Below are 26,715 nucleotides of genomic sequence, written 5' to 3'. Positions count from 1 at the left end.
GGCAATTCAAAGAAAGGTGACTGACTCTAAAAGGCCCCATCCACACTAGGCCTACTGCATTTTCATTTTAAAATGGAGACCTTCTGCTACGTTTGCACCTCCCATCCAGACTAAAATGGCGTAAACGAAGACCTAAAACGGAAAAGTTTGAAAATGCTGCTGACCCCGTTTTTTGATTTGAAACTCCGGAGGGCGTTTTAGTGAAGACAGGCAAAAACTGAGGACTTTAGAAACGATGACGCTCGGCTCTCTGATTGTGTCTTATAAGTCATGCAGAAATACAATGCTACTGACCAGAGTTTTTGACTTGATATTTTTATTAAAGTATTCTGTACCCTGCAAATAACACTCAGACTGTCTGCCTACACTTGTACTGTGCTTGTCGCCATTTACTTTGTGATGACTCCCAGTCTGTTTTCCGCCGCCACACTCTGTGTTACATTCAGTAACAGTCCCAGCTCGTTATTAGTCCATGCAAAAAAAATCTGGTCTGATTCTTCGTCTGCATTACTTTATTCTTTCGGCAAATCTTCTGTAACTACAGAGGAGACCATCTGCTTCATGTTTACACCGGCATGCGCATGCCCAGTGTACGTGAACGGCCACTAGATGTGCGTTTTCAGTCGTTTTAACGTAGACGGAGAAAAACTCTAAAACGGAGCTAAAATGCTGTTGTGGACGGATATCATATTTGTTTTAATTCTCCATTTTTAAACTAAAACAGAGTAGTGTAGATGGGGCCTAACATCATGATTTCGGGCATGAACTTGCCAAACATGGCAAAAGGCAGTAAAAGGTTATCAGTGGAGACAGAATACAACTGTATGCATTAATTAACAATCCTATTAGTTCATTCGTTTCAATGGAGTGAGGGAACAAAACTTAAGCTTTATGCTTTTCCTTCTGTTACCAGTGTTGGGAAGGTTACTTTACAAAATGTAATAGGTTACAGATTACAATTTACCCAATTTAAAATGCAATAGTAGTGTTTTAACTACTTTATCAAAGTAATGTAACTTATTTTTCTAAATTTCTAATGAATGTTTTCAACTGTTAACCATTTTCAAAAGACAGCTTGAGAGGCAGTTTAGCTTCATATTCAAACATGAGAACTGTAATGTAACAAACTAAAACATCTAGAGACTTTTATTTTGAAGCTGATCATTTTATTTTAAAGTTCATTTTGAGTGTATACTGACAAGCACATGTTGGAGCCTGACCGTCTTCTCAACCATCAACTTATTCTGCTGTCTTAGTGTGGCATTGCCTGTAAGTATTTATTATTTATTTAGGAACCCGTGGAATAATGTAAAGTTTAGTTTTTTAGTGCAGCTATTATTTAGCTATTATTTAGTGCAGTGATGATGTACTTACTTAAGTAACAAGCTAGCATACCTGAATATTGTTAGCGTCATTATTTCAACTACAATTTGTAATATTTCCTGTGTTTCTTTGGGTTTATTTCAGTTTGACCTTTTCTCAAATAAATTCTGCCAAGTACAACAACACGCGGCTTGTTCATTGGAGAAGATGTTGGAGAAATGAGTTTTGCTTGCTGTTTCATTTCGATGAGAACAGTACACGAATCAAAATATTTGGCGACCCATTTAAGCATTTTGCAGAGAAACACTGAGAGAAAGGATCATCCATTATGTTATAAGACTCAGAAGGTGGCTATTTCACAAGCACGGACCAGGTAAAGCAACAGTGAACACTTTGGTGCAGTTCCAACTGGGTACAATGCTGGTTTCGGTTTCGATTGGCTTCCTCATTTAACAAGCCTCCTCCGTGCACCCGCAGGTGAAAACGGTATCGCGGGTAAAAAATCGCGAGTGCTGTGTCATTTCGGCCACTTCAGCGGACAAACAGAGAGCACAGACTCTACAACATACTCAGATGGACAGCCATTGTTTTAACTCAATGTGCAAATTTGTTGTGTGCTCTTGAAAAACTATTGAGCATTGTGTGCCAATCACATACATAAAATGTTACAAATCAGTTACCATTGGTGTCATTTACACTAGGGTGGCTGGGGACATGTCCCAAAGAAATTGGTTAAAATATGTTCTGAAAAATAGCTTGGAACAAGAAATGTTAAATCACAAATGGCAATGCTTTCTTTATTTGCACAATAAGAAAACATGCAATGCAATTTAAATATAGAAGAAACAAATGTGCTTTGTCCAAGAAAATTACTTAAGCAACAAAAAAAAGCTACTAATTTTAATGCATTATATTCCATTTTATTGTTATATTTTGAATTGAATTGCTGAATTTTGTGCTGCCATTCATATAAATAAAGACATTTACTTCATAAATTGGTGCAGAAAATGTCTCCAGAATGCAGGAAATTAAGTGTTTAATGCTCAAAATCTTCTGATGGAAGACCCCCAGACACTCCACTCATACATTTTATCATCGAATACTTATTCAAAATAGTGTTAAAATATCTTCTCGTCTTGTTCTCATGACCAAAGTCTTTCAGACCTTAAGTCACCAGCTCTTTTCAACACAAAGTGACGCACTTGCTGTTACATACAGTAGGCCTACTGCTTATATTATTTCACCATCTGTAAACAAATGTAGCCTATAGTGAATGTGTGTTCGTGGGGATACGTGGTAAGAAGAGGTGCTCCGATCAGGATTTTTTGGGCCGATCACCGATCGCTGAAAGCCGTATTGGCCGATACCGATCACTGGGTCTATTTGGAGCCATTCATTTATCATGCAACATTATACAGTATACTGTATATTTATTTAATTGGTCCTAAAAACAATGTATTAAGTGTTAAAGTTAACAGATGATAAAGTATCATGAAATGACAACTTTATTGCCAGGAAACATGAGCAATAAATTCCGCTCAATCTGTTTCTGAGACTTAAATGAGGCAGCCTTTGCCTGGTTACTATGAACATCTTATAGCTTAACAAATTTGTTAAGCTATAAGCAAAGTTGAATAAACTACAAAAACAGAACAAACAGCATCTTTATAAATTTAGTACAACCATAAAAACAGAAAAGGCTGTAGCCAAAATATTTAGGAGATAAAGGAGCACAGGCATCATGAGTCGATGATAAACTCTGAAGTAGCTGCTTTTTGTTCTGGAAAGCTCAGGCAGGTTCTGTGGGTTTTAGGGGGGAGAGAGAGGAGTGGAGCGAGGGAGAAGGGCTACAGAGAGGAGTCATAACTGCCTTCAATGAGATTTGAAAATAAGGAAAATTTAAATAAATACAAATAGGCTACAATGTAAATTCCATATTATACAGTTAATATTACATAGGCTACTATATTCAATCTAATTTCATATGGTTTGCCATTAGTAGGCTACAGGCCTTATATCATTTCAGTGGATTGTTTTCATTTTTAATCCTTGTACAGGAAGCACAGTCTACATATCTTACATGCTGCCACCTACTTTACCAGAGGGAGAGTAGCAAACACTTTAAATACAGACAGAAGGTTTTTATTTGATTTCATAAAGGTTAAAAATACGGGAGATTTACGGGGAAACATTTAACGGGTGGATACCGGGTGAGAACGGAAAAATACAGGAGAATCTCGGAGAAAACGGGAAGGTTGACATGAGAGGATTAAACAGAGGAGTGGGGTAATGTGAGTCTACATCCACACTGCTACGTTTTTAAAACAGTTTCATAACGAAAACGATCTTCTCTGTCCACAGCAGCGTTTCAGCTGCTTGTCAGAGTTGATCTCTATCCATATTAGAACGACTGAAAACACATCTAGTGGCCTTCAGGTAGCTACACTGGGCATGCGCGTGCCAGTGTAAACATGAAGCAGATGGTCTACTCCGCAGTAGCAGACGATTTAGCGAAAGAAGAAATTAATACAGACCAAGAACTACACCAGGCTTTTTTCTTTTCTTTTTTTTTGCATTGACCGACAACGAAGTGGAACTGTGACTGAAAGTAACACGGGAGTACGAGAGACGGCGGCGGAAAACTGGGAGTTGTCGCGACATGCACAGTAGGCTAGGCTAACTGTTAAGTGTTATTTACACAGTACTTATATTTTAATAAAAATACCAAAACTAAAACTCTGTAAGTAGCGTGTTTTTGCTTTGCATGACTGATAAGACCGACTCACAAAGCCAAATGTGAGTGTGTGTCATCGTTTTATAAAGTCCTCTGTTTTGTCCATCGGGTCCGCAGCGTTTTCAAACAAACATCTTCTGATTCACCGTTTTAATCTGGACGGGAGGTGGAAACGTAGCAAAAGGTCTCCGTTTTTGTAATGAAAACAGAGAGAGAGATGCAGTCAGTTGATTGAGTAGCGCCGCTCTTTGCATCAGGAAACTCTTGTTAAACTCCGGTTGCGGGTGTGAGTTTCACATGATCACTCCTGTGTGTTGCTCCACTTGTCTGATTGCTGCTCAACTCTAAAATGATTACGTGGGCACATTAATCCCTTCTTGTCTGAGAAGGACTTTGGTGCTAGCTAGCTTTGAAAACCGCTCAGACAGCGTAGTGAAACATTTTAGGTGCCAATGAAAATATATCAATTATCGGCCTTTTTAGCGACCCCCGATCAAAAGAGTTAAAGCCATTATCGGCCGATTATGATCGGTAACCGATCGATCGGAGCATCCTTAGTGGTAAGGTGGGCTGGCGTGGTTACAGTGCCAGGGCTGAATTTTTGTCCCAGTCCACCCCTGTAAACAGCTGTGGCTGGAAATGGCAAAGGAAGGCATTGTCCAAATGAGAAACATGCAAAGCAACAAAATGAACATTATACATATAGCAACATATAGCCAAGCTTTTTACAGAAAATATTCAGATGTAACCCCCAATGTAATCATAAACACTTTCATAAGCGGCTGTAATTTAATTACAAATGTTTTCTAGTAACTGTAACGGATTACAGTTACATTTATTTTGTTAAATTACGTAACTAAATTACTCCCCAACACACTCTGTTACCTCCAATCAGTTGCTAAATAAATTCAATTGATTTTTCAACTCCCATTTTCCAGTTGTTCCTAAATTGAATCTAATATTATCGATCCCTCTCCCACAGCTATGTGTAGCTATGGTATTTCATATCACTTTACAAACATCAATATAACCAGACTGTCAAAGTATTTTAGGATGTGAAGAACTTCAAAAACTCTCGCAATCCGCTATAGATATTTGTTAATTATTGTCTATTTACTGTGGAAAAATGTCTGTTAACAAACTTGCTGTCAACACCAATGAGAGTGGGTGAAAAGAAAAAAACACACAAACGCTTTTCATACATAGATGAACACACACCTGCAAAACCAGGCAACTTACAACCTTTACTAACACATCAAGACTCAGCTCTTTTATAATTCAGTTGATGCCAGGATTCTGGGGAAGCAAAATGGGATTTTGCAACTTTATTCAAGGAATGAAATTTTTATACTTTCTTTGCTTAAGTGCCAAGTGTTTTGAAATATTTAAGCTTTTAATGCACTTGCATTGTTATGGTTTTCCCGTTACCAACATCGTAACAAACATTTAAAAACTTATGACAAGTCCCCCTAAGCATTAGCATGTCAGGTTACAAAACTTTCATCAAGGCATAAAAATATATCCAGAGAGGAGCTTAGTTTACTGTAGTCCACTGTTATGGATTCTGAAACATTCTTAATTATGACTGAGAAATTTAGGAAGACAGGCTTGAGGAATAACACATGAGTTGTAATGAGAAGTGTATGACTAATATGTGCAGTGAACAGGCGTGCAAAGGACCTGAGCATGAAGATAAGATACACTCTTCAAAGATTTGGATTAAAACCCTAAAACTATTCCTTCGATGCTGACTGTGAGTGTTACAGTGCTACAGCAATGTTTAAAGCCTAAAGCAAACGGAGTGAGAGCATTTTCTTCAAATATTTCTAAGTCTGAATGTGTGCATTTAAGCCGTCAGACTCATCCGTCTTCCCAGACAGCGTAACAAATTTCAGCCACCGTTCCTCTCTACAATCTGTTCTGAAAGTGTCAGACAGAATAGCTATGGCTACTGCTATGTGCACAAAATGAGGAAAGGAAAGCTGGCTCTTACAATTTTTTAACCCAGTTTAATAAATTGTGCTGCTTAAAAACCGAGACAAAGATATTACAAGATCAAACCAGAGGAGACAAAAGGCTGTTCACTTTTTGTTAGTACCACCTGAGCAAGCCAAGACAATAGAATTTGGTTTGACAGTTTCAGAGCAGTTCATTTTTGTGGCATGAATAATCACTTGTGAGCAAAGCTACCAGCAACGATGGCAATGTTGGTCGGTCCATCACTCTGGTCCAGATGGAAATGTCTCAACAACTATTAGATGGATTGCCGTGAAATCTTTTCATTAATGGTCCCTATATGAAGAACTCCACTGACTTTGGTGATCCTCTGACTCTCTCTCCTCTAGCGCCACCATGAGGTTGACATATTTGGTTTTGAGGCAAATGTCTCAAGAACTATTGGCTGTATTGCCATGAAATATGGTACACACATTCATGTTCCCCTCAGGATGAATTTCAATAATTATTATTGATTATCTTCAATACTTTATGACCAAATACTTGCAAAATTAATGACATTCCCATCAGCCTAAACATCTCTTTTTCTTGTTATTCTATTTTTCCTTAAGAACAATCAAACCTCGGCCAAAACATTAAGTCACGGTAGCTCATTATGAATTGCTGTATTTATTTAAACAGAAACAAATATACAAACAAGTTAAGATATTGTGCAGTGGGTCTGCAGTATCAACTGATTACATTACCAAAGTCCCGAAGTAAAGCTTCTTTTAGTATCATGTAAACCTGTTACCCATGTTTCATTATTCCACAATTGAAAATCTAATAGCACAACTAAAATATACAAATTCCAATATATATTCTGTAAACATATATATTAGCGCCTGTAGATACAGTTTTGACATGAACATTTGGGAAACTTCAGTTTAAAGGAATAGGTCAAGATTTTGGGAAATGTATATATTTGCTTTCTTGCTGATCGTTAGATGAGAAGATTGATGCCTCAAGCTACAACCAGGAAACAATTAGCTTAACTTAGCATAAACACTGGAAAGAGGTGGAAACAGCTTGCCTGAATCAGACGACAAACCAAAATTTACCTACCAACACCTCACTAATTAAAACATGTTTGTTTGTTTTTTTAAAATCCCTACAAAAAACAAACAATTTTTACAGGGAGTTGCATAGTGTTTTACAGGTTTTTATCTTTCCCCCTGCTTCCAGTCTTTATGCTAATCTAACCCATGACTGATACTGATCTAACACAGACAATGAATAAGCATATTTCCCAAAAGGTTAAACCATTCCTTGAAGTGTAAAGAGTGAAGTTTTATTAGGAGGCAGACTAAGAAGCTATTATATCATTACAAGTATGATTAGCAATCTCCCCGCTGGGCCCTGGACGTTGGATCTCATGATCCCAAGATACAGACCACACTCTAAACTTGTCCACATACCATGAGGTATGAGGGAGCTTGATTGTCAATGCAAACTGTAGAGGATGTCCCAAAGGACACAAGGGACTCTGCTGAACTGTGTTATGATGTTAACATCCTCTTTCCTAGAGGGACTACAGTTCAAGGTACTTGGCTCCCAGTCATTTCGTGGAAGCAGCTGTACTGCAGATACTGTAAATAAACCTTCTGGCACCAAAAGGCACCTGCGAACAACCTTTTAATTAAAAAGACTTTTAAGTCCTTCAGATAATGTTATTTGGTTCACGCTTGAATAAAGAATAAATTGGAAAAATTTTCCTTCCTTCTGTTCATGGGTATTTTTCAGACAGGCTAAATGAGCAGGATTTAGGTTTAGCAAACCAAATCATGGAAAAAGAAATAATGGGCAACCCCCCACTCCCCTTCGTTGATCCTGAAAAGCTGTGGAATGCTGGGTGCATTGTGGGTCATTGATGCTCCCTGTAGCACCATTGAATCCATACAGGAGTACACAATAGGCCCTATAGATCGCAACCTAGCAACCACTTCATTACAATTCTCAGGATTTGGGGAGTTCTAAGGAATTTCACTGCTTTTTTTCCAATTCGATATACAAAGAGATGACTGTTGGGAGCAGAGCTGTGCTGCGAAACACAACAGCTGCCCAACAGCCTGGTATTTAATGGGTAAAGGCTTCCTGGAATCAAAGTAGCAGGAAACAATTTGAAATACATTTAGCACATTTATTTTAACTCCAACCGCGAGTGCTAATTTTTTGAGAAGGAAATCACGTGTTTTGGCAATCAAGCAGTTGCCGCTTACAATTTCCCATTAGTTTAACAAAGAACTGGGGCTTTAATCACTGCTGCTCAACTAGTCTCTCTCCCTGCGAGTGGTATTTTCAGACAGGCCTCTCAGGCTCATAGCCAGACAGGGAGGACGCAGCCACTCCTACACTCCCATGACGCCGGAGAGGCCAAAACCTCCGGAGTGAACTGGCACGTCTCATTATTAGTCAGCAGGGGAATGATAAGGGAGCAATTACCTCGACAGTCGCCACAGACGATGACCTTGGCCTAGATCAAAAATGGAGGGGAGTTTGTGTTTGCGCACGCTGGCAGTGTTATGTATGAAAAAGAATAAGATACTAGAGCTAGATAGGCAGGCATATTTTAAAAAGTGTGTGTGTGCGTGCATTTAGATGCTTGCTGGTGCCTGTCTGTGCCTACGTGAGTGGTTTCCGCCTGAGTGCAGATATTATGGATTGGACTCCTGGGCTCCAGTCTGTTGGCAGCCTCCGCTGAGCACCCTCTCCTGAGGGAAAGAGGGTGCTAACAGGAAACAGCCTGCTTAAAGGACTGCTTACCGGGGGCTTCTGCATGACAGCGGGGTTACACGCAAGACTGGAATTAACTGGAAGAGTATAGAATACCGAGGCTTTTATTTGTGGAATAAACATTGTTGTCAAGTAGAATTTGGAGCAGTTTTGACTGAAGGGCATTAATTTCTGTTGTGCTTTCATTGTTTGTTTGTTTTTTCAGATTATTTATTTCAGTTTATTCGTGATTTTAGCGATAAAATCCCGGTAGACAAATCTGCAACCACAGCTGGCACTGACACTGCACCAGATCCATCTGGGAGCTACAGCTGTGACTTCTATAGATAAATTACTTTCATTACTTGCACTACACTTGTGTTTATAGTGGCTGACAGAATTGATCAATCCTGGCCCGTGTTAATACATCTGGACTGAGGTAGGGAAGGAATCAAAGCCCCACGAACTCTGGGAAGCCATTAAAACGGAACATGTGGTACACGTAATTGATCATCATTATGTCCTTCAATCTCAAATTAAAGCGACAAGGTCAGAAGGAAAAGCTGCCACGGATGAAAACAGTAAACGTGATGCGGTATGAGTCAACCCACACCTTTGGATAGGAATAAACTACACATGAAGCAGGCTTGTCAGAGGAAAACAGCTAAGCCCCAGTGCGGGCCCAGGCAGGCACTCCTTGAGTGTCGGCGCCCTTGCAGTGAGAATGGACCCACGCCTGAGTGACTCGTTGACAGGCACAGTGAAAGGACAGCCAGTCCCAGAGCACTGACGGTGGCTACTCAGGGTTAGTCACATGGGACGCGGAGGAAATACAAAGGAACAGCCTGAGCATGCCAAACACTCACTCTCAATAACACGCGGGCATATGGTGCACACGGGTATACACACTAAGTACGTACATCCACATGTGCACTCAGGAAGACACAATAAATAGATTTACTGTCCCAGAATGTTTATATAGTCATATGGTAATTATTTACATTATTTCATAACTCTCAAAAACCCAAATCTAGGGTGAACCCTGACTTATAATCTCATCTGTGTTTCAGACAAAATAACTCAGATGGTCCTCAACATGTTTTCAAAATCAAGCAGATATGTCCTAACGTACAGAAAGATGGAAGAATAGCAAAACAACACCTGCAGTCTCCATACAGTCTGACACCAGAAATCATCACCTTAATCCTCTTCCAGGTTATTACATTAAGAGACAGTAGTGACTCCTTTAAATGCAAATCTCCTACCTCGACTGAAAGTAAAGAAAAGGAGCCATATCAGATCACTGTTGGTGTGGCTAGAGGGACTTACCTAAACATCTTCTGTGGTATTGCAGTAGAATGAAAAGATTTCGGGTTGGTGTCAAAGAAATGTTACGTTCCATATTAAGCTTGAATGTCACATTTTTCCCAGTGCTGTGCCTGTAAACGGAATTCACAATATCTAATCTACAATAACACAAGGGCTGATAGCTGTAGCATTTCTTATACTTGTTATTCTAATACTTGGGGGTCTTTTAAAAGTCCAATTAAAAAGACTACATAAATTATATAAATGATAATGATGGAACGTGCAGTTTCTGCCCTCCCAAAATGAGACATCTGGACCCTAATAAGGGCATATGTTACAAGGGCAAAGTCCCCCTCCACTCAAAAATGTATTTTGCTTACTGTGACTTCACTTGGATGTCTAACCTTCACTGTGCAGAATGATGTACAGTATATGCAGTATGTCACTTATTCATCTGCTGAAGGAGGAAAGTTTCTCTGTGCTCACCTTGAATTCTAAGTTTAACACTTACGTGACTTAAAACGTGTTTGGTTTAATTACTCAAATCAAAATGTACAAGTGCAGATTTAGGGTTTATAGACCTGTGGAATGAATTTGAAATTTTAATAGAGTTAGTGCTAGTATCTCAAGCGTGCTGTGATTATGATGTAATTGTCATTGACAAATAATTGTTTTTCACTTAGTCTATAACCTCTGCATTTGTCTTGTAGACTTGTAATTTGTGTGTGTGTGTGTGTGTGTGTGTGTGTGTGTGTGTGTGTGTGTGTGTGTGTGTGTTCAGTTCATTAATTCCAGTAATTATTGTTTGTCTGTTTACACAAATGACAAAAATTTTGATAAACTCAAACATAACTTCACACTGTAACACCAGGTCAGTGATTTACAATTTCGGTCCAGAACAGTGACACATGCCACTGTCTTCTAGAGCTTGTAAATAGTTGACATGCTAGTAGGTTAAGGGATAAGGTTAGGAAATGCGGCGACAGAGCATCCTGCAGAACCATGGTTATACAGAGATGCAGAGCGTGGCTCTGTCCATTGCAGTAGTCTGGCAAAGCAGAATTCAGAGCAATAGGATTACTGGGGCGAACACTGTCAGATCACAGGCTCTAAAATCCCTGTATAGTGAAGGAGGGCAACCATTATGATCTACAGCCATATACTGTAACAATTACAACAGTCATGCTGCTATATAGTGTTATCAACATGCTGATCTCTAATTAGGGCAGCTAAGGGTTTGTTTAAGGGCTTGTTTGATTTATAATTTCCAATTAACAAAGAAATTGATAAAAAAAAAAAAACTCAAGAGCTGAAATGATTAGTCGCTTAATTGATTGGTCAAATGGCAAAAAATTAATCGGAAACTATTTTGATAATTTATTAATCGTTTCAATCATTTTTAATGTTTCACTAATGAGGAGATTTGCTGTTTTTCTCTGTTTTTTATCAATATAAAGAGAATATATTTGGGTTTTGTACTTTTTTGTCAAAACTATTGACATTTTATAGACATTTTAATCTTTTCAGTGCAAAGAAGTGAGATTTATAATAACGTAGAATCTGTTAGGAGTGGCTTGTGTGTATAATTAATCTGAACATATTGTCACACATATCTGTTGCCAGACTGTAGCTCTGCATGTCATCTATCACGCAAATGTGAATGGACAGGACAATAGGGAGCCTACAGCTGGTGTAAAGGAGGTACTTGATGAAAGGGAGAACAACAGAAAGTAGGTGATGAACCATTTACTAAAACAATGTCAGATTTGAGGCCAAATGCAACTATTAATCCTGTTTTAGGGTGGTAAACATGGGGGTCTGAGTCAGGGGCGCCATCTGTGCCTTACATGCAAACATGTCCCAAAAAGCCCTTTGGAAGAGGCTTTAAGGGTGTGTGAGAGCCTTCATAAAGCTCAATCGTGAGTAGCTTAAATCCTTGTCTGAGAAGAGAGAAAGATCCTCATGTATGCTACTACACCGGCAACAACTTGTCTGACAACAGAAGGTTGGGCAATCTGTGCCACCACATGGCACTGATTGATGACAGTCACCCCAATCATGGTACAATGCACAACATATCTGACAAAATAACAACAAAACAGGTGGTCCGCACTCACTGAGGCTCACCATCAGCAACGCTGAAGATTAGAGGTAATCAAAAAGATCTAAAGCACTGAATGCTTTTTCGTCCTCTGGGGACCAGGAATGTATGTACAAAATTTCAGGCAACCTATTCAATAATTGTATATATATTGCATGCTGGACCAAAGTTGTGGACCGACTGGCATGAAGAATGGCTAAAAATCTAGGTCTATAGCCTACATCAATGTCTGCTGCAGGAATCATATGTAGTTTCTTAATTGAAAAAGAGAAACCCGGAATGTAATGTAAAAGTAGTTGTTGTTGGCTAGAGGTATTTGTAGCATATTCAGGGTTTTCAGTTCATGGATGTTGACCATCAGGGATCTTTGGCTGGTATAATACAGAGATCTCTTTGTCTGATATCCACTGTAACTGTCTGTGACCAAAGGTTAAAAGAGAAGGTCAGTTCAGTAATACTTTTAGCAGGGATTATGGAGCCCAGATAATGTTGGGAAGTCACGACACACTCCTGTTTGATGTATCTAATGTAGGTGATGGCAAGAAGAGACAGAGACAGACCAGACAGAAAGATCTGAGGAGCGCAGGCTTTATCATAACCCCAAAACACACACAGCAAGCGAGAAACTAGACCAGTCAAAGGCAAAGATTACACTGAAATCCAAATGGGATCAAATTATTCAAAGGAAGCACAAGAAAACAGAGTTTGGGAAATTGAGATTCTGCTCAAAAATATGCTAATGCCTCCAGTGCATATGATAAAACGGCTTATGGGCTGTCTCCTCCCTCATTATCCATTCAGTTTGTCTGCCCTGATGGGTTGATGCAAGTGGAGATAACAATGAATGCAGCAAAACAGTCCCTCAAACTTTCTCTGCAGAGCGGTGTGTTATGTAAACAATACAAAAGCACATCACGCAGTACTATTCCCTTTCTGTTCAATCAACAACTAAATATACAGCCTGGCTTTTGTTTTATCTGTTAAAACCCTATGCTGCTTAAGTGACAGACATTAACAACTGGACGGAGTTTGACAGGCAGGGACATGGTCCGCTGTGAGACTGAGATGTTGTTAATCTGAGTGACATTCACATTAGCCGTGTCACTTGGACAGCAGAGAATACATTATCTTGTTAGTGGCTGAGTGGATGCATAGTGCTGAAGCATTTTAGAGTCCTTAGGATGAGCAGCAGCAGTTTGCTCACATCATTTACCCAATTAGAGTATAACAGGGGGCAACCATTGTGTCATCAGGAATAAAGCAAAGAAAACCTGAAGAGTCAGTAAAACACACATCTGTCAAACTCAACATATGAAATAGTAGATTGTAGATACAATAAACTGGCCCTTACAGAACCAGCTTACTTGTCATATACTGAAAAATAAAATGCAATTGACATCAATATACCATGTATCAAGAACATGTTAAACAATGCATCATAAATACAGGTACATTATTATAAATTATCTTCAACAAACATTGTGAATACATTACTAAATGTATGTAAATACAGTTTAATCAAGAGTTTCACCCCATTTCCAGTTGTTGTCTTATTGCTTGATAATCTAGGCTAACCGGTAAGGCTACTGGCATAAGCTTCATATCTAGCACACAGACATGAAAGCAGTATCATTTTCTCATCTAACACTCCGCATGAAAGTGTATTTTTAAGCATATTTCTGTCATACTTAATAGTGTGGCATTTTCAAAAATATGCTTAAAAATACACTAGATTAGTGTATCTAGTACACTAAGAAGCCTTCACATATGCAACTTGCTTGTTTAAGCTGTCACTTATAACCCTTTCATACACGGGAGGCACGAATTACACGGGTCTACTGAACGCACATCAAACCCGCATTCGATTGTTGTCACTGTTAGCAGAGACTCCAGTCTTTGTTATTTCACTAAACCACAGAATTACACAGAATTGTATTACATGATTACGCCACATGTTAAAAGTTTTTCTCTTTCTCTCTCGTTTCAGGGAGTCGGTTTGTTAGTCTTTTAATGTCAAGCTCACATTACAAAAGTTTCTAGATGGCAAAATGTATCTAGGATTCCCATTCATGCAAAAGTCGACCCTTTTCCACGTCAGAAATAGGGTTTGGCTGACATGAAATGACCCATTCAGTCAGTCTGAAAGAGATATTAGCCATGTTTTTCCTCTCTCTATATGGAAAACATTATATTGCTAAAGTGGTTATATTATACTCATTTTCAGGTTCATCATTTTATTTAGGGGTTGTACCAGAACAGGTTTACTTGGTTTCATTTTCAAAAAACACCATATTTTTTGTCATTGTGCACATTGCTGCAGCTCCTCTTTTCACCTTGTGTGATGAATGCTCAGTTTTAGCTATGGAGTGATAGATCTCACTTCTAAAAGATCTTTGCTTGGAGTTGCACATGCACAGTACCTAGTTAAGAACTATTAGCCAGTCAGAAGCAGAGTAGGGCAGGTCCTGAAAAGCCGGTAAACACGGCTTCGGTTCAGCTGTACATGTTCCCCTTACCAGTTTAGCAACATAGACTGGAGCAAGAATTTCAGAGTGGTGAGTTATTAATCTGTAACAAATGTATCTTTCATCCATAAAATTTTAACTGTGCACTGTCTCTACATCATGGTAACAACTTTATGTCCACTGACTGCTTGGAGGGTAGCTAGTGTTTGGAAGAGAGAGGAGAGGCAGCAGGCGGACGTCTTATCACTGTGTGCTAAAGCTCAAGTGTGTTTTTCCACCAGCGTTTTTGAGGGCGTGTCGGACAAGTTGCTAGGCGAGCATTATGATGCATATTTTTTGTGACTCAGTTCAGAGTAGTGTTTTCTGTGGGAGATGGGAACTCCCTTTGGGCTGGACTTTGGGCTTTTTCACTTTGCAAACCTATTGCAGGCACAAAAAGGTATATAACTAAATAAAGGAGTGTCAAAAAGCCACAAAGCAGAATATGACCTCTTTAATTTATGATATTAAGTCATTCCAAATAGTCTATAGGAAGATATAGCTACACTTATAAAGGTATGGTGTAGGTGACAGTTAATGGAGGCTGCAGAAAGTCAGTAGTAATTTAATGTCAACTCACCTCAGAGCTTTTCAAACCCTAACTGTTTCCTGCATGGTTAAACCAACACAGACTTGAGACAAGAGAATTAGAGCGCCGAGTAAATCTATCTACAATGAAAGTAAGATGAAAGTAGTGAAACACAAAGAGAATCAGAGTGTAGGGAGGTTGAACGAAGGGAGCAGGAGTATGAGACCTTGAGGCTTTCTATGTAGCACGCTGGAACAAGATGAGAGAAGTGAGATGAATGCGCACACGCACATATACACAACCACACACACACGACTACAAATAACATTTAGAAGTAGGGCAGCCTATCTGCCAGCTCAAAAGCCCGCAGCACTTTCCTAAATCATTATCCAACAAACGATACCATAATACAATAGGCCTTGTTTATCTGCCTACTCATGCTAAGAAAGAAGGCTTCAACGCAGAGAAACTTGCCAACTTGACACGTTTATTTTAAGTAATATGGAGAAAGAGTTTCTGGTAAAATGTAGACTAATCTAATTTGTGTGAATATGAATAAAAATACTTTGTGCGTTTTTCAAAACTGAATACCAACAAAATACCACTGCTTCTCAGTTTAGGTCAAATATGAATTCAAAGGCTACATTGATATGCTTTTCCTGTGCAACTGTCATCTTACATATTCATGACAAATCGAACAGTGTTACTTTCCCAATCTGCATCTAACTTTGAGCCCATCCCAAACCTGAAGGAGCTGAGAAAGACATGTTTTGGCGGCAGAGCTGGTTGCCAGGGAGACCTGAGGAGCAGCCTGACATTTGTGGTTAATTCAGATCTGCAGAATAATAGGCAGAGGGAGTGAGAGCTCAACAGTACCATTCATCAAAAAACGAACTGAGGCAAAGCATGCAATTGAAATTCTAATCTAATTCAAATTGAACCGTTCTGTTGGGACAATCAGGGTGACCGAACCAAATTTGTAAATTTACAAACCAGAGAATTGCTTTGACCAAATATAGACACAGTGACCACAGTGACCAGCAAAAGGAAAAGTGAAAGAGGACACAGTTATGGTTCTTACGGTAACATGTGAAGCCCTGACCTGCAGCGAGGGGCAGATTTAACATAAGCAAATACACTGTAGACTTAACCCAAATTAACTACATTAGCTGAAGTAAACTTGTATGGAAACTCATTGTTTACCTGCAAAATTTTAGCCTTTGTCATATGATGAAGTAAGGGAAGCTGATGTGGAGTGGCCCTAAGTCAGATCAGGAGTAGGCCTAACTTAATTTGCCCTAAATAAAGCAGGAATTATCTTTATAGCTTACTGTGAATGTCTCTGGCAAAAGAGAAGAAATAAACCGTAGCTACATGTACCTGGAACAAATATTTCATGTTTTTAAAAACTGTGTCAGAGAGGTGTTGACTTATCATCACTATGGTCATTTATGAAGCTTAAATAGCAACTTGCAGCTTAGAGACCCCAGTGAATGTGTCGGAAAATGATGTATACATATACATATGTATGAACCTCCCCTGAAACTGTTTGGAGCCCCCCACACTTTGAAAACCCCTGCACTACAATAACTGTAAAAAATTGTGAATTGCAAAGGGAAACTCCAGAAAAAATGATAAACTCACTAAATTAGAACTGCTCAGACTCACTACCACGTACTACCACACGTTAGGCTGAGGTAGAATCAGGTATGACGACTCCCTTATGTTATTTAATATGATATATAATATAATATGTTTTTTAAAAAGCGTTGTATATGTTCAAAATGCTCAGAATGTATGTCTTTTAAAACAGAAAAATTCTGCATTAACTTGTCAAATGGTCATTTTTTTTAGGAAAGGTATACATTTGCTGTGTTTCCACCATTTGTGCATACAGGACTTTTTGGCCAATGCAACTCTCATTCTTTGCAGTATGAGCACCCTCATGTAAAAGTGCTTACATGACTGCTGATATGCAGGTGCAGACACACACACACACACACACACACACTCACCTAATACACTGGTCACACACATGTCCAGTTCCTAGTCTGTTGACTTTAGTTGTGTTTGAATTGAGATTATCTACAGAAGGCTTGGCAGGAGGCAGTAACAACAGTAACAAGCAAGTTTTAGGACTGACCTTCACACTGTAATGTAACTATAAGCTTAGACTTGCTGACATATCGCAATACCCCCAAATAGAGTAAAACTAACGCTGCACTTTTACAGCTGACCTGGTTGGAAATGCCACCCCAATCAGCTTGTGTGACATTTGAATTTTACGGTCCTATCTGACTTTTTTTGTTTTACTGACATCTGTGTTGTGTTACTGTTTTAGAAAATATTGATTTTCAAGTCTGGAAATGCTAAAAATAACACACTACATTCATTTGTCAAATAAAATATGAAATACAACAACCACAACTATGCCAACTTTGCGTGCTAAGGCTGCAGAGAGCAATGGTCAAGAAATGTCTATGAAGAAAATGTGCCTTTAGGCTCTGCAGCAGAATTGAGTTCAGAGCTTTATATATGTCTTTTCCTTGGGATTGGGCTTGTTTTGGGTGAGCATGGGGAGGTCAGAGTAAATAAGACTTGACTAATTGTGGCACTGAAAGACATAGTGTAGCCTTAGGGAAGACGATGAAAGCAGAAGCCTGTGTGTTTGTGTATGCGTGCAACATGATGCTGGTTGTAGAAGCAGGGACCACTCACCACCTGTCTGTCCATTCATGTGAGGAAAGACCTGCTGTCCCTTCAGTATATTTATCCACCTCACACACCAGTATCGAGAAACAGCAGGAAATACAAAGATACAGAAAGAAAAAAAACAGTACAGTCATGAAAAAAGGTGTGTGTTCCAAAAGTGTTCCATCTCAGGATAAAGAGAAAATCATTTCACTGTGTTAATGTTTTTGACTCAAATATCTGCTGGTAAAATATGATGTAAAGTGTTTCTCAGAGAATCTGAATGCTAACTTCCAGCATGGAGCATCAGGTTTTACAGCGAAGTTACAACTAAGGCCATGGTCACAAAAGTGTTTCAAACAGCAAAATGTGTAAATTTCAATTGAATCACTGCAATCATTGTATTCGCTCTTCGGGACACACTAAATCTGCATGGCCTTTTTGCATTAACTCTGGTGAACTTCAAACTGCAAATTTGCGCTGTCAAGCTGTCTTGAGAGTGCTGACCTTCACGACAACGGAGAGTACAAAATAGAGGAAGCTATTGTGCCACACAATTCACTTTTATTCAACCTCTTCTGTCTGATTATGAAATGCTTCACAAAAAGGAAGGGTTTTGCAGACCTTTAGAATAAACTGTGTGAAGCTATTGTAACGTGTGGTGATGGAGCTTTCTAGCTGTCAGTTAGCAAGCGGCTAGCAAGCTCATTAACCTGGAGAGCTTTTCTAATAAAACTCTTTACTGAATTAAATCATGTACACCAGAATAGTACAAACAAAGCTTGTGGAGCTATTGTGACTCACTAGCTCTAGTATGGTCCTAGCTAGCCTGTTAGTGGTTAGCAGCTACAGTAGTACACTAGCTAGCCCTGCGAGTAGTCACTATGTCAGGAAGTTTGTAGAGCAATTTTTATTTTTGTCTTTACAATTTCACTGTGCCACTTTCTGGTGTGACCTGTCCTTAACAGAGCAGTTCATGCAGAAATACACTTTTAAATATCACAGATTGTGATTTATTTTTAGATTACTGTTAATTAAGAAGAATGGGACCCCTGTTCTCTAGGGGTTTGAATAAACAAAGGGTAACTGCACCCTTTCAAAGATAAAATTACATCTAATCCAGTACACATATAGGTCACTTACTATGCTATTGTAAATCTGCCATTAAGCTAGCACGAATACAAGTGAAAACAATGCCCCCTGCCACACACACACGCACACGTGAGTGCACACGGAAGAACACCCAAACAACCGCCCTCACTTTGCTATAGATCTGTAACCACCCCTGGAGTTAAGCTGTGCTCCCATTTCTCTCCTGGTTTTCTGGGACATGCAGGGTATGTAATTGTTATGCTGATAATGGTGTTGTTTATGTTGGGTCTGGTTTTCCTCATAGTCATGTTGTTTGATCATCATCCGTGTTTGAGTCTAACTTTGGCTCTACTGTAGTTTAGAGTGAAATGCCTCATTTGTGCATTTCACACTCATGCATAGCCATATGTAATGTCATCACTAATCTGCGTGTGCATGTTCTGCAGCCTTTAGTTATAGGTAAGTATTTGTTATGGCTAGCCTCCAAAATCTGACCATAAAGAATGAAGTGAAAGAGACAGGGAAACAGAGAAAAGACAGCATGAGGAAGTGAAATATGGACACTTCTCTGTTTTCTCTGTGGGATGTTATTTATTTGGCTCTTCCAAATGAGTTCACTGCAGCCACAATGGTGTATGAGTGAATGACAAATGGTCACATGAGCATATAGAAGAGAGATGCTTACTTACAATGTGTGCATTGCAACACTGGTGCATTAGCTGTGCTTGATGATTTAGCAGTTCTCAAGGGATTTTGTTGACAAAACCTGCAACTGGAAGACGTAATGCCAATATTTGTATGCCAATTTTCACTTAGCTACCATTATAATAATAACATAAAAATAATCTTTTTTTAACGAGCACTTTTCAAAAAAGTGCCTTAACAAGTGCAAAGACGATAAAACACAGATAAAACCAAAAGTACATGAAAAAAAGATTATGTAACTATCATTGCGTACACAGTTTGAGTAAAGTCGGAAGCAGAGACAACGAATGACACAAAGTACAACTAAGGTAAAGAAAACATTTCTGTTGCATTCACAGGTCCGGAGTGCCTGTTTTGCCACTGCATCTCTCTTGACAGCCAAACATCTGCTCCTGAATGAGTCATGACAGCTCAGTGTGCTCTCAAAAGACTGACACAGACTCAACGGACTCATACTGAAATGGAGGAACCAAAAAAAAAAACCCACACGGTTTGCTTCTTTCTCGCACGGCAGACAGAGATCTTTTCATGAGATGTCCCGGACAGACAAGGGGACAAATGCAGAAACATAGGAGCCATGTCATTTCCAGCGAGACTTTTGGGAGTCTGAGGAAGGAGGCTGCAACCTGACGGACATGTGAGGAAGGCTTAAAATCCCATTAGAGACGATCAAAATTCAAAGGGAAGCATGCATAGCCTGCCCTCAGCCTAAAATCTATTCCTGTCAGGACTGAGTAGATGGCAGAGATGGGCTAAATTGAGACAGGCTATTTTGGTAGGAGGAGAGTGAGGGGATGGAAAGAAAACAGCAGTGGAGGAAGGAGGGTTGGACATGAGGGAGTAAGAGAGAGGGGAATAGCCTTAAAATTGTTTCCTTTTGTAGAGACAGTGGCCTTCAGTAAATAGTGCATGTTTGTTTCCCATTGGAAATTCTAGTATACACATGTCCTTTTCTGAGGCGGTGAGCTGTGGGCGACTACACCATGTCTCCATGTGGGACGCAGCAACGGCAGCCTTTGTCATTCAGCTTTGTTAATCAATTGCAGAGTTTGTTAGAATGCGAGGGGTCTCGCTATTATGGAGCACTAGAGCTCACACACACACACATACAAACAAGTGTGTGAATGCACTTTCACACCGCTGGGATGGTTCGGTTTCTACACCACTGGTCAAACTGAATGAAACAAATTCTTATAAACCAACACAGTAGGACCAGTCAGCCATAATGGGAGGATATTTAACAAAACAGAGCTCTGAAAGGACCCACAGGATACAAAATTGTGTCTTTTCACTTTCTTGCAGTAGGAATGGCAGGTGTGTGTGTTTGCAACACTGTTGAGGACTTGACTCAACCAGCATAGCTCCTCTGATCAGGCTGTGTTGTCTGCTGTCCCGTTCTCTCTGCTCACGTTTGCTCCTGTTTTCTCACATCGACTGAGACTAAAAAGATTAGCTGAGGGAGATGAAACGACTATGTCTCTGCCAGCCCTAAACTAAACCCTCTCAATTTCAGGACTTCCTCTCTAATCTTTCTCCCACTGCCATCCGTTCATGCCACTCCTACTCAATTCAATTCAATTTAGCTTTATTGGCATGAATGTGTAACAACAATATTTCCAAAGCATCATACATACAACATAAGAACAATCAACCACATACATTTCATTAAACAAGTAATTAAATTACTCTTTTTTTATTAAAAATTACTCTTTTTAATCACACTCATCCGCGAGAGTCTCTGCGCAGTCTCTCGGCTAAAGGGTTGGGCTTTCAAATTAAAGACAAGGCCTTTGCTTTTGTGAAAGGAGATGAGGAGAAATTCAGAAAGGCCAGTCAATATTACTCTACACAAAGCTAATTACATTTGACTTGGCAACCAATCCCAGACGCGCGTGCCTGTCCTCTAAAACGCTTAAGTGTTTGCATTCACACAGTGTGGGCAGAGTGTGAGAGGGTTCACTCCAAAAGGAAGTGCACAAAAGTACAGTCTTTACTTTCCCATGTGTTTGAAATTGAGGCAACACAAACAGCAGGTGCATTAACAGTTCCATAAGACCTACTTTAAAATTAGAGCATGTAAATCTGAAAGAAGAAAAAAATGACAAATGAAAAGTTGAACTTACAAGCAGTTAGACACATGTAACCTCGGCCAGTTGAATATACTCCAAATGCTGCTGCTACAGTCTTACCTGATCTAGTGTGACTATTATGTAGCTTATAATGGATAATGTTAGCCAGCTTTAGTTAGCAAACTTTTATTTATTGCTGCTGTTTAACTGACATACTGAGAAAGTTCCGATTATACGACTTTTGCTACTTAAACTTAGGGCTGAACGATGTGTTTCACAACTGTCGGTATCAATAATTATCACGATAAGTATCGAATAGTTTTTACTTTCACTTCGTTTGAAGGCTGATTTTTGCTCCTGAGTGAAAGTTGTACAACCTGAAGGTTAATTGTGGTTTAAACTTTTCTTTATGGTCAACACTTGATACCAAACAGTGGATCACTTCACAAATCTGAGGTAGAACATTCAAAATAATCACGATAAGTCTTTTAATTAAAATTAATTAAAAGCTTTTTCTCCTTTTTCCTCAACAAAATAAACATCTTAATGCAGGAATTAAGTCCTAATTTGTGTATGTGAATAAGTGAATAAAATCAAACATTTCTTAAATATTTATGGAACATTTGTTATATTGTTATTGAAATAAATTACATTGTGATAATTATTGTCCAGCCCTACTTAAACTACATATTAGCATGACGCAGAGGGGATTATTGTTTTATCCTGCTTGTGGTCCCATTCCAGTTGATTTAATGATGATGTCTTTTTTGGGTTTTATGTTGACATGACATTTTGGGAAACATGCTTATTCTCTTTCTTGACCAGCATTAGATGAAAAGATCAATACCACTCTCAGGGCTGGCCTAAAATATGAATCTACTGGGAAGAGATGTTTAGTTTAGCTTGTCATAGCAACTTGAAACAGAGCAGCCTGGTTCTGCCCAGAAGTAAATAATTCCACCCACCAGCACCTCTAAAGCTCACTAATTAACATGTTATATCATCAGATTTTGGTTTTTGTCCAGTTTTAAGGCTAAGCTATGCTAACCATTTCCCAGCTGTAACTTCATATTTAACTCTCAGCAAGAATGTAAATAACCATATTTCCCAAAATGTTAGACTGTTCTTTGAAAGCAAAATCAATTACATTAAACCCCTGGTCAACCTGGATGTCTACTGATGTCTTTAGAGCAAGTGAATCTTGGAAAATGAAGGGAATTTCACTTGCAATTGCAACTTGTGGCCACAGTGACTGCTGTTCAGTAAAAGTTATGTAGTCTCGCTATATAACTTCAACAGCAAAGATGCCACGACACAGTAAAAGCTATGCCAAAGTCATCCACCGATCAGTGTAATCACACAAGTCTATAAATAGTAACATCTTTCCAGTCACTGCCAGCAGAGATTACATTAAACACACATGACAAATTAATAAATGATGGGTTGTTTTTTTTATAGATCAGCTCTTGCCATCAGCCATGCTCTCCTGTTTACATTTGTCACAGGGGGCTCTGTAAAGGAGCGTTCTGCTTCATTCATTAACCATTCAAAAACAAAGATATTTTATACAAAAGGTTGAGAGTTACAACCTAAATAGATTTACTCATTCATTATTCATTCAAGCCTTTCTTTGGACCTCTAGGGAACTTAATATAGAGAGGTACACAAACCCAAGATGTATGCATCCACGTATGAGCACACACTCAGACATAAATAAGCACATAATGACGCGCTGTGTGTATTTTTAAATAGGAACATTATATAAATAGATGCTGGTAAACAGATCTAGATTTGATGCAAAAACAACTAGGTCTTATGTATTTTCTTCAGAAACATCATCTTTTTCTTGTAGCAATCCAAAGCATCTTCCCTGCCTGCCTAAACCTGCTCTGGCTGCTCAGCTGCTGGTAATATTCTGCCTCAGCCCGATGAGGGTGTATCTCCCCAACAATCACGTTTACTCAAAAATACTTATGATTTGTCAGTATGGGAATTGCAGGAAACAACAGGCACTATCTGCACTCTCAGCCCATTCACACAGATACACATAAACTGTCTGGCTTTCTTTCAGTTCCACAGAACTACTTCCGCGGATGGGTTCAGCTTGCCTAAAATATCTCTTTTTAATGGCGGGGTTCCTCTGATTTTATACACACAAAGATTCACACTTAAAGCAACACAGCAGCCACCTACATACCCAATCCTTTACACTACAGGAGAGAAGACAATGTAAGAGTCTTGAAAAAGATACATAGAAGAATTCCCCAAAATGTATTTTTTAAAAGTTTGCATGTTGTGCCTCAAAACTCATGCATTTTTAAGAGGATAAATGCACATTATGGCTCAAAAAATGAAATCACACATTTCACTACTGCATATTCACTCAGCTAGGCTTAAGAGCCTTGTCATGTCTGAACCAAGCTGGTCTAGTGAGTCACACTTAAATTACAGAAGCATCCAGCTATCTGATATGGCTTCTGGAGAAACTGCTGGCCTGCTGGGACAATGAGAGGGGGAAATGATTACATGATCCCCATAGTAATACTACTGATATAGTTTTATGTGGAAGCCAAGCCTGACTATGATGATAGTGTGAATAATGAAAAGAGTAGGGTGACAGGGAGAAAACAAATAAAGCTCATAAGAACAAAAAAGGTTGATTTGTGGAATTTTGATAAACTATCAGCTCAACACAATAATAATAACCCACAGTCTGACTTTAATCAACGGCAGCAATAACATGCACACTCACATTGTGCCCTTCAACTCTCACAAACATATCTAGAAAGGGCAATGTACTATTCAGCAAGGGAAGCCACGCGATCCACCTCTCTCTTATTGCTTTTTCTTTCGACAAAATTCATCCCTCAGTTGCTTTCAGAAGTCACATTGTTGTCCAGCCAGTGCATGCGCACTAAATTCTCAATACATATTTTATCTGACAGCCGCACATTCTTATTGTGTGTATTGTATGTGTATTCACTGTGTTATTGTAAAGATGTTTCTGTCCTCCATCATGGAGCAAGCAACACAGGACTAAGGGGGAACGTGTGTGTGTGTGTTTCTGCTCAAAAAAACTAATGAAATAATGATTTAATCTTACCCTGATTCTCCTCATGGCTGCCACAATCTCCATCCGACTGTTGGGCCTGGGAACGTCAAGACTCCCCACGTACTGTAGTAAACAATTACACACATTAGAAGATATTATCCCGCACACTATGACTGCACAATTACTCTTCCATGTCACACGTAACAAACACAATGACATTATGTATTAAATCAACTGCTATTCTCACAAAGCACTGATTACAGCCACTGAATGTTCAGCTTATTAAACTCCAGTGGCTCCCAAAGTGAGGCTCAGGGCAACAAAATTAGTCTTCCGCTTCTCTATTTAGGAAATAAAATGTGTTCAATGTATTGTATAAAGGACTAGCTTTGTGGCCTGTATGTGGCTGTGTAACTCAGGGGCTCTGAGGACCATGATGCTGATCATTTTGAATACTCTAAATGGACTAAGAGCATAAAAGGAGTCAGAAAATCTGACACTAATCAATCTTTTTGTTCCCATTTGTATTTGTTGGCTTATGCATTTACTCAGCATCTCATGGTGTATTGGATACTTTAGCAAATCACTGAGACATAGTTTTTTTCTTATCAGATACAATTTGCACTATATGTTCACGCTGCTACAGTATATGAGGAAGGATGCACATGTGTTTATGTGGCTGTGTGTATCTGTCTGCATGCAGATTCTCACTCTTATTTGTTTTGTTGTTTATCCACAGTGAGAAATTGATTTACTATGTGATTGTGTTCATAACACTAAATTTTTTGAGAAAGAAAGACTGAGATGCTGCTTGAAGAGCAGGCCTAATGAAACTGTATCCATACACCCTTGTGAATGAACTTTGGACCAATAACACTCCCTGGTTTTAACCCTTTCCACCCCAGTGCTCTCTGTTTCCTGTTTAACAACTAAAATAGATTTAGATTCAGAAAGCCCATGATAAAGTTACAGCTTGGTGTGTGTGTGTGTGTGTGTGTGTGTGTAAAAAAGGGACATGAAAAACTAAATACTGCCAAGCTGCTTCCCTGGGAACTTAATAATTTAATGACTTGTGGGGAAAACCTGAAAACACACTCAGTTCACCTTTGAGCATCAAAAATAAGGACATCTCCCTCAGTTTTGAATGATGATGTTATCCAAATGAAATCTGAGACAAACAAACTACAATTTTCCATTTCACTAGCAGCATTACACCACATGTGTGAAGAGGAGTGCACTGCCATGTGTTCAAACTTCATGTTTGAACCCAGCTGAAAGAGTCTAGTGCACCTGCCGCCCCGCTCCAACACAACTCAACACTCTAATGCCTGTGTGGTAAACTGTCAAAATACGGAAGGGAAAAGCGCATTTCACCTTGGCTTGGAAGTAAATCCCATGCTGATAAGCCTCTTCATTATGTAGCGGCACCCTCGAGTCCGCCACATCGTCCACCAGGTTGTACCTGTTCCTCGCGGGCATCGCGGGCTCAGACTGGCGACCCCCTCTACCCTCCCTCCGTCACAGTAAACACTGTTTAACAACTAAACAGACTAACGGCCCCTTGGTTTGAAACGCTGCAATCCCGCGTGTGTGTGCAGCACGGCTCCAAGAGTAAGTTCCCGGTGGAAACGCAGTCCATTGTTGTTGCTTTAAGCTTCAAAAGGTCCCGTCCTCAAGAGGGACAGATTTGGGCGCAACCTTTTCCTGTGACAATATACCGAGAGACACTTAAGGATTTCCTTCCTGATAACGCTTCTCGTGAAAAACAAAACAAAAACACACAGCAACGCGGAGGATGCCTTTTCCCAAAGCCACAGGGGAATCCAGCGTAAGAAGCTGGCGCGTCTCTCCGCAGGTGATGTTGCTCGCTGTGAGTTTTTTTTTTTTTTTTTTTTTTGAC

At 39.3% G+C, this 26,715-nt stretch overlaps 1 protein-coding gene across 2 annotated transcripts in view; it reads right to left on the bottom strand.

Annotated features, from left to right (window-relative positions):
* The window catches only part of si:dkey-34e4.1 (carboxyl-terminal PDZ ligand of neuronal nitric oxide synthase protein), a 62,214-nt gene extending 35,499 nt beyond the window's left edge, over positions 1-26,715 (bottom strand). The window contains exons 1-2 of one of the 2 annotated variants that reach the window (XR_005446770.1): positions 26,190-26,714; positions 24,867-24,938 (exon numbers count right to left, since the gene is read on the bottom strand). Coding sequence is in view for 1 of the 2 variants with exons in the window: in XM_038733710.1 (XP_038589638.1) it covers positions 24,867-24,938; positions 26,190-26,294 (177 nt within the window). In the remaining variant the exon portion in view is untranslated. Of the gene's footprint in view, positions 1-24,866; positions 24,939-26,189 lie in introns of both variants that reach the window. The other variant, XM_038733710.1, reaches the window with a different exon arrangement.

This window comes from Micropterus salmoides, unplaced genomic scaffold (genome assembly GCF_014851395.1).
Source record: "Micropterus salmoides isolate LMB-PRFRI ecotype aquatic unplaced genomic scaffold, ASM1485139v1 Ms_hic_scaffold_20, whole genome shotgun sequence".
Taxonomy (NCBI): domain Eukaryota; kingdom Metazoa; phylum Chordata; class Actinopteri; order Centrarchiformes; family Centrarchidae; genus Micropterus; species Micropterus salmoides.
The sequence above is the reverse complement of the archived record's forward strand: the minus strand, read 5'-3'. Positions and strand labels throughout refer to the sequence as shown.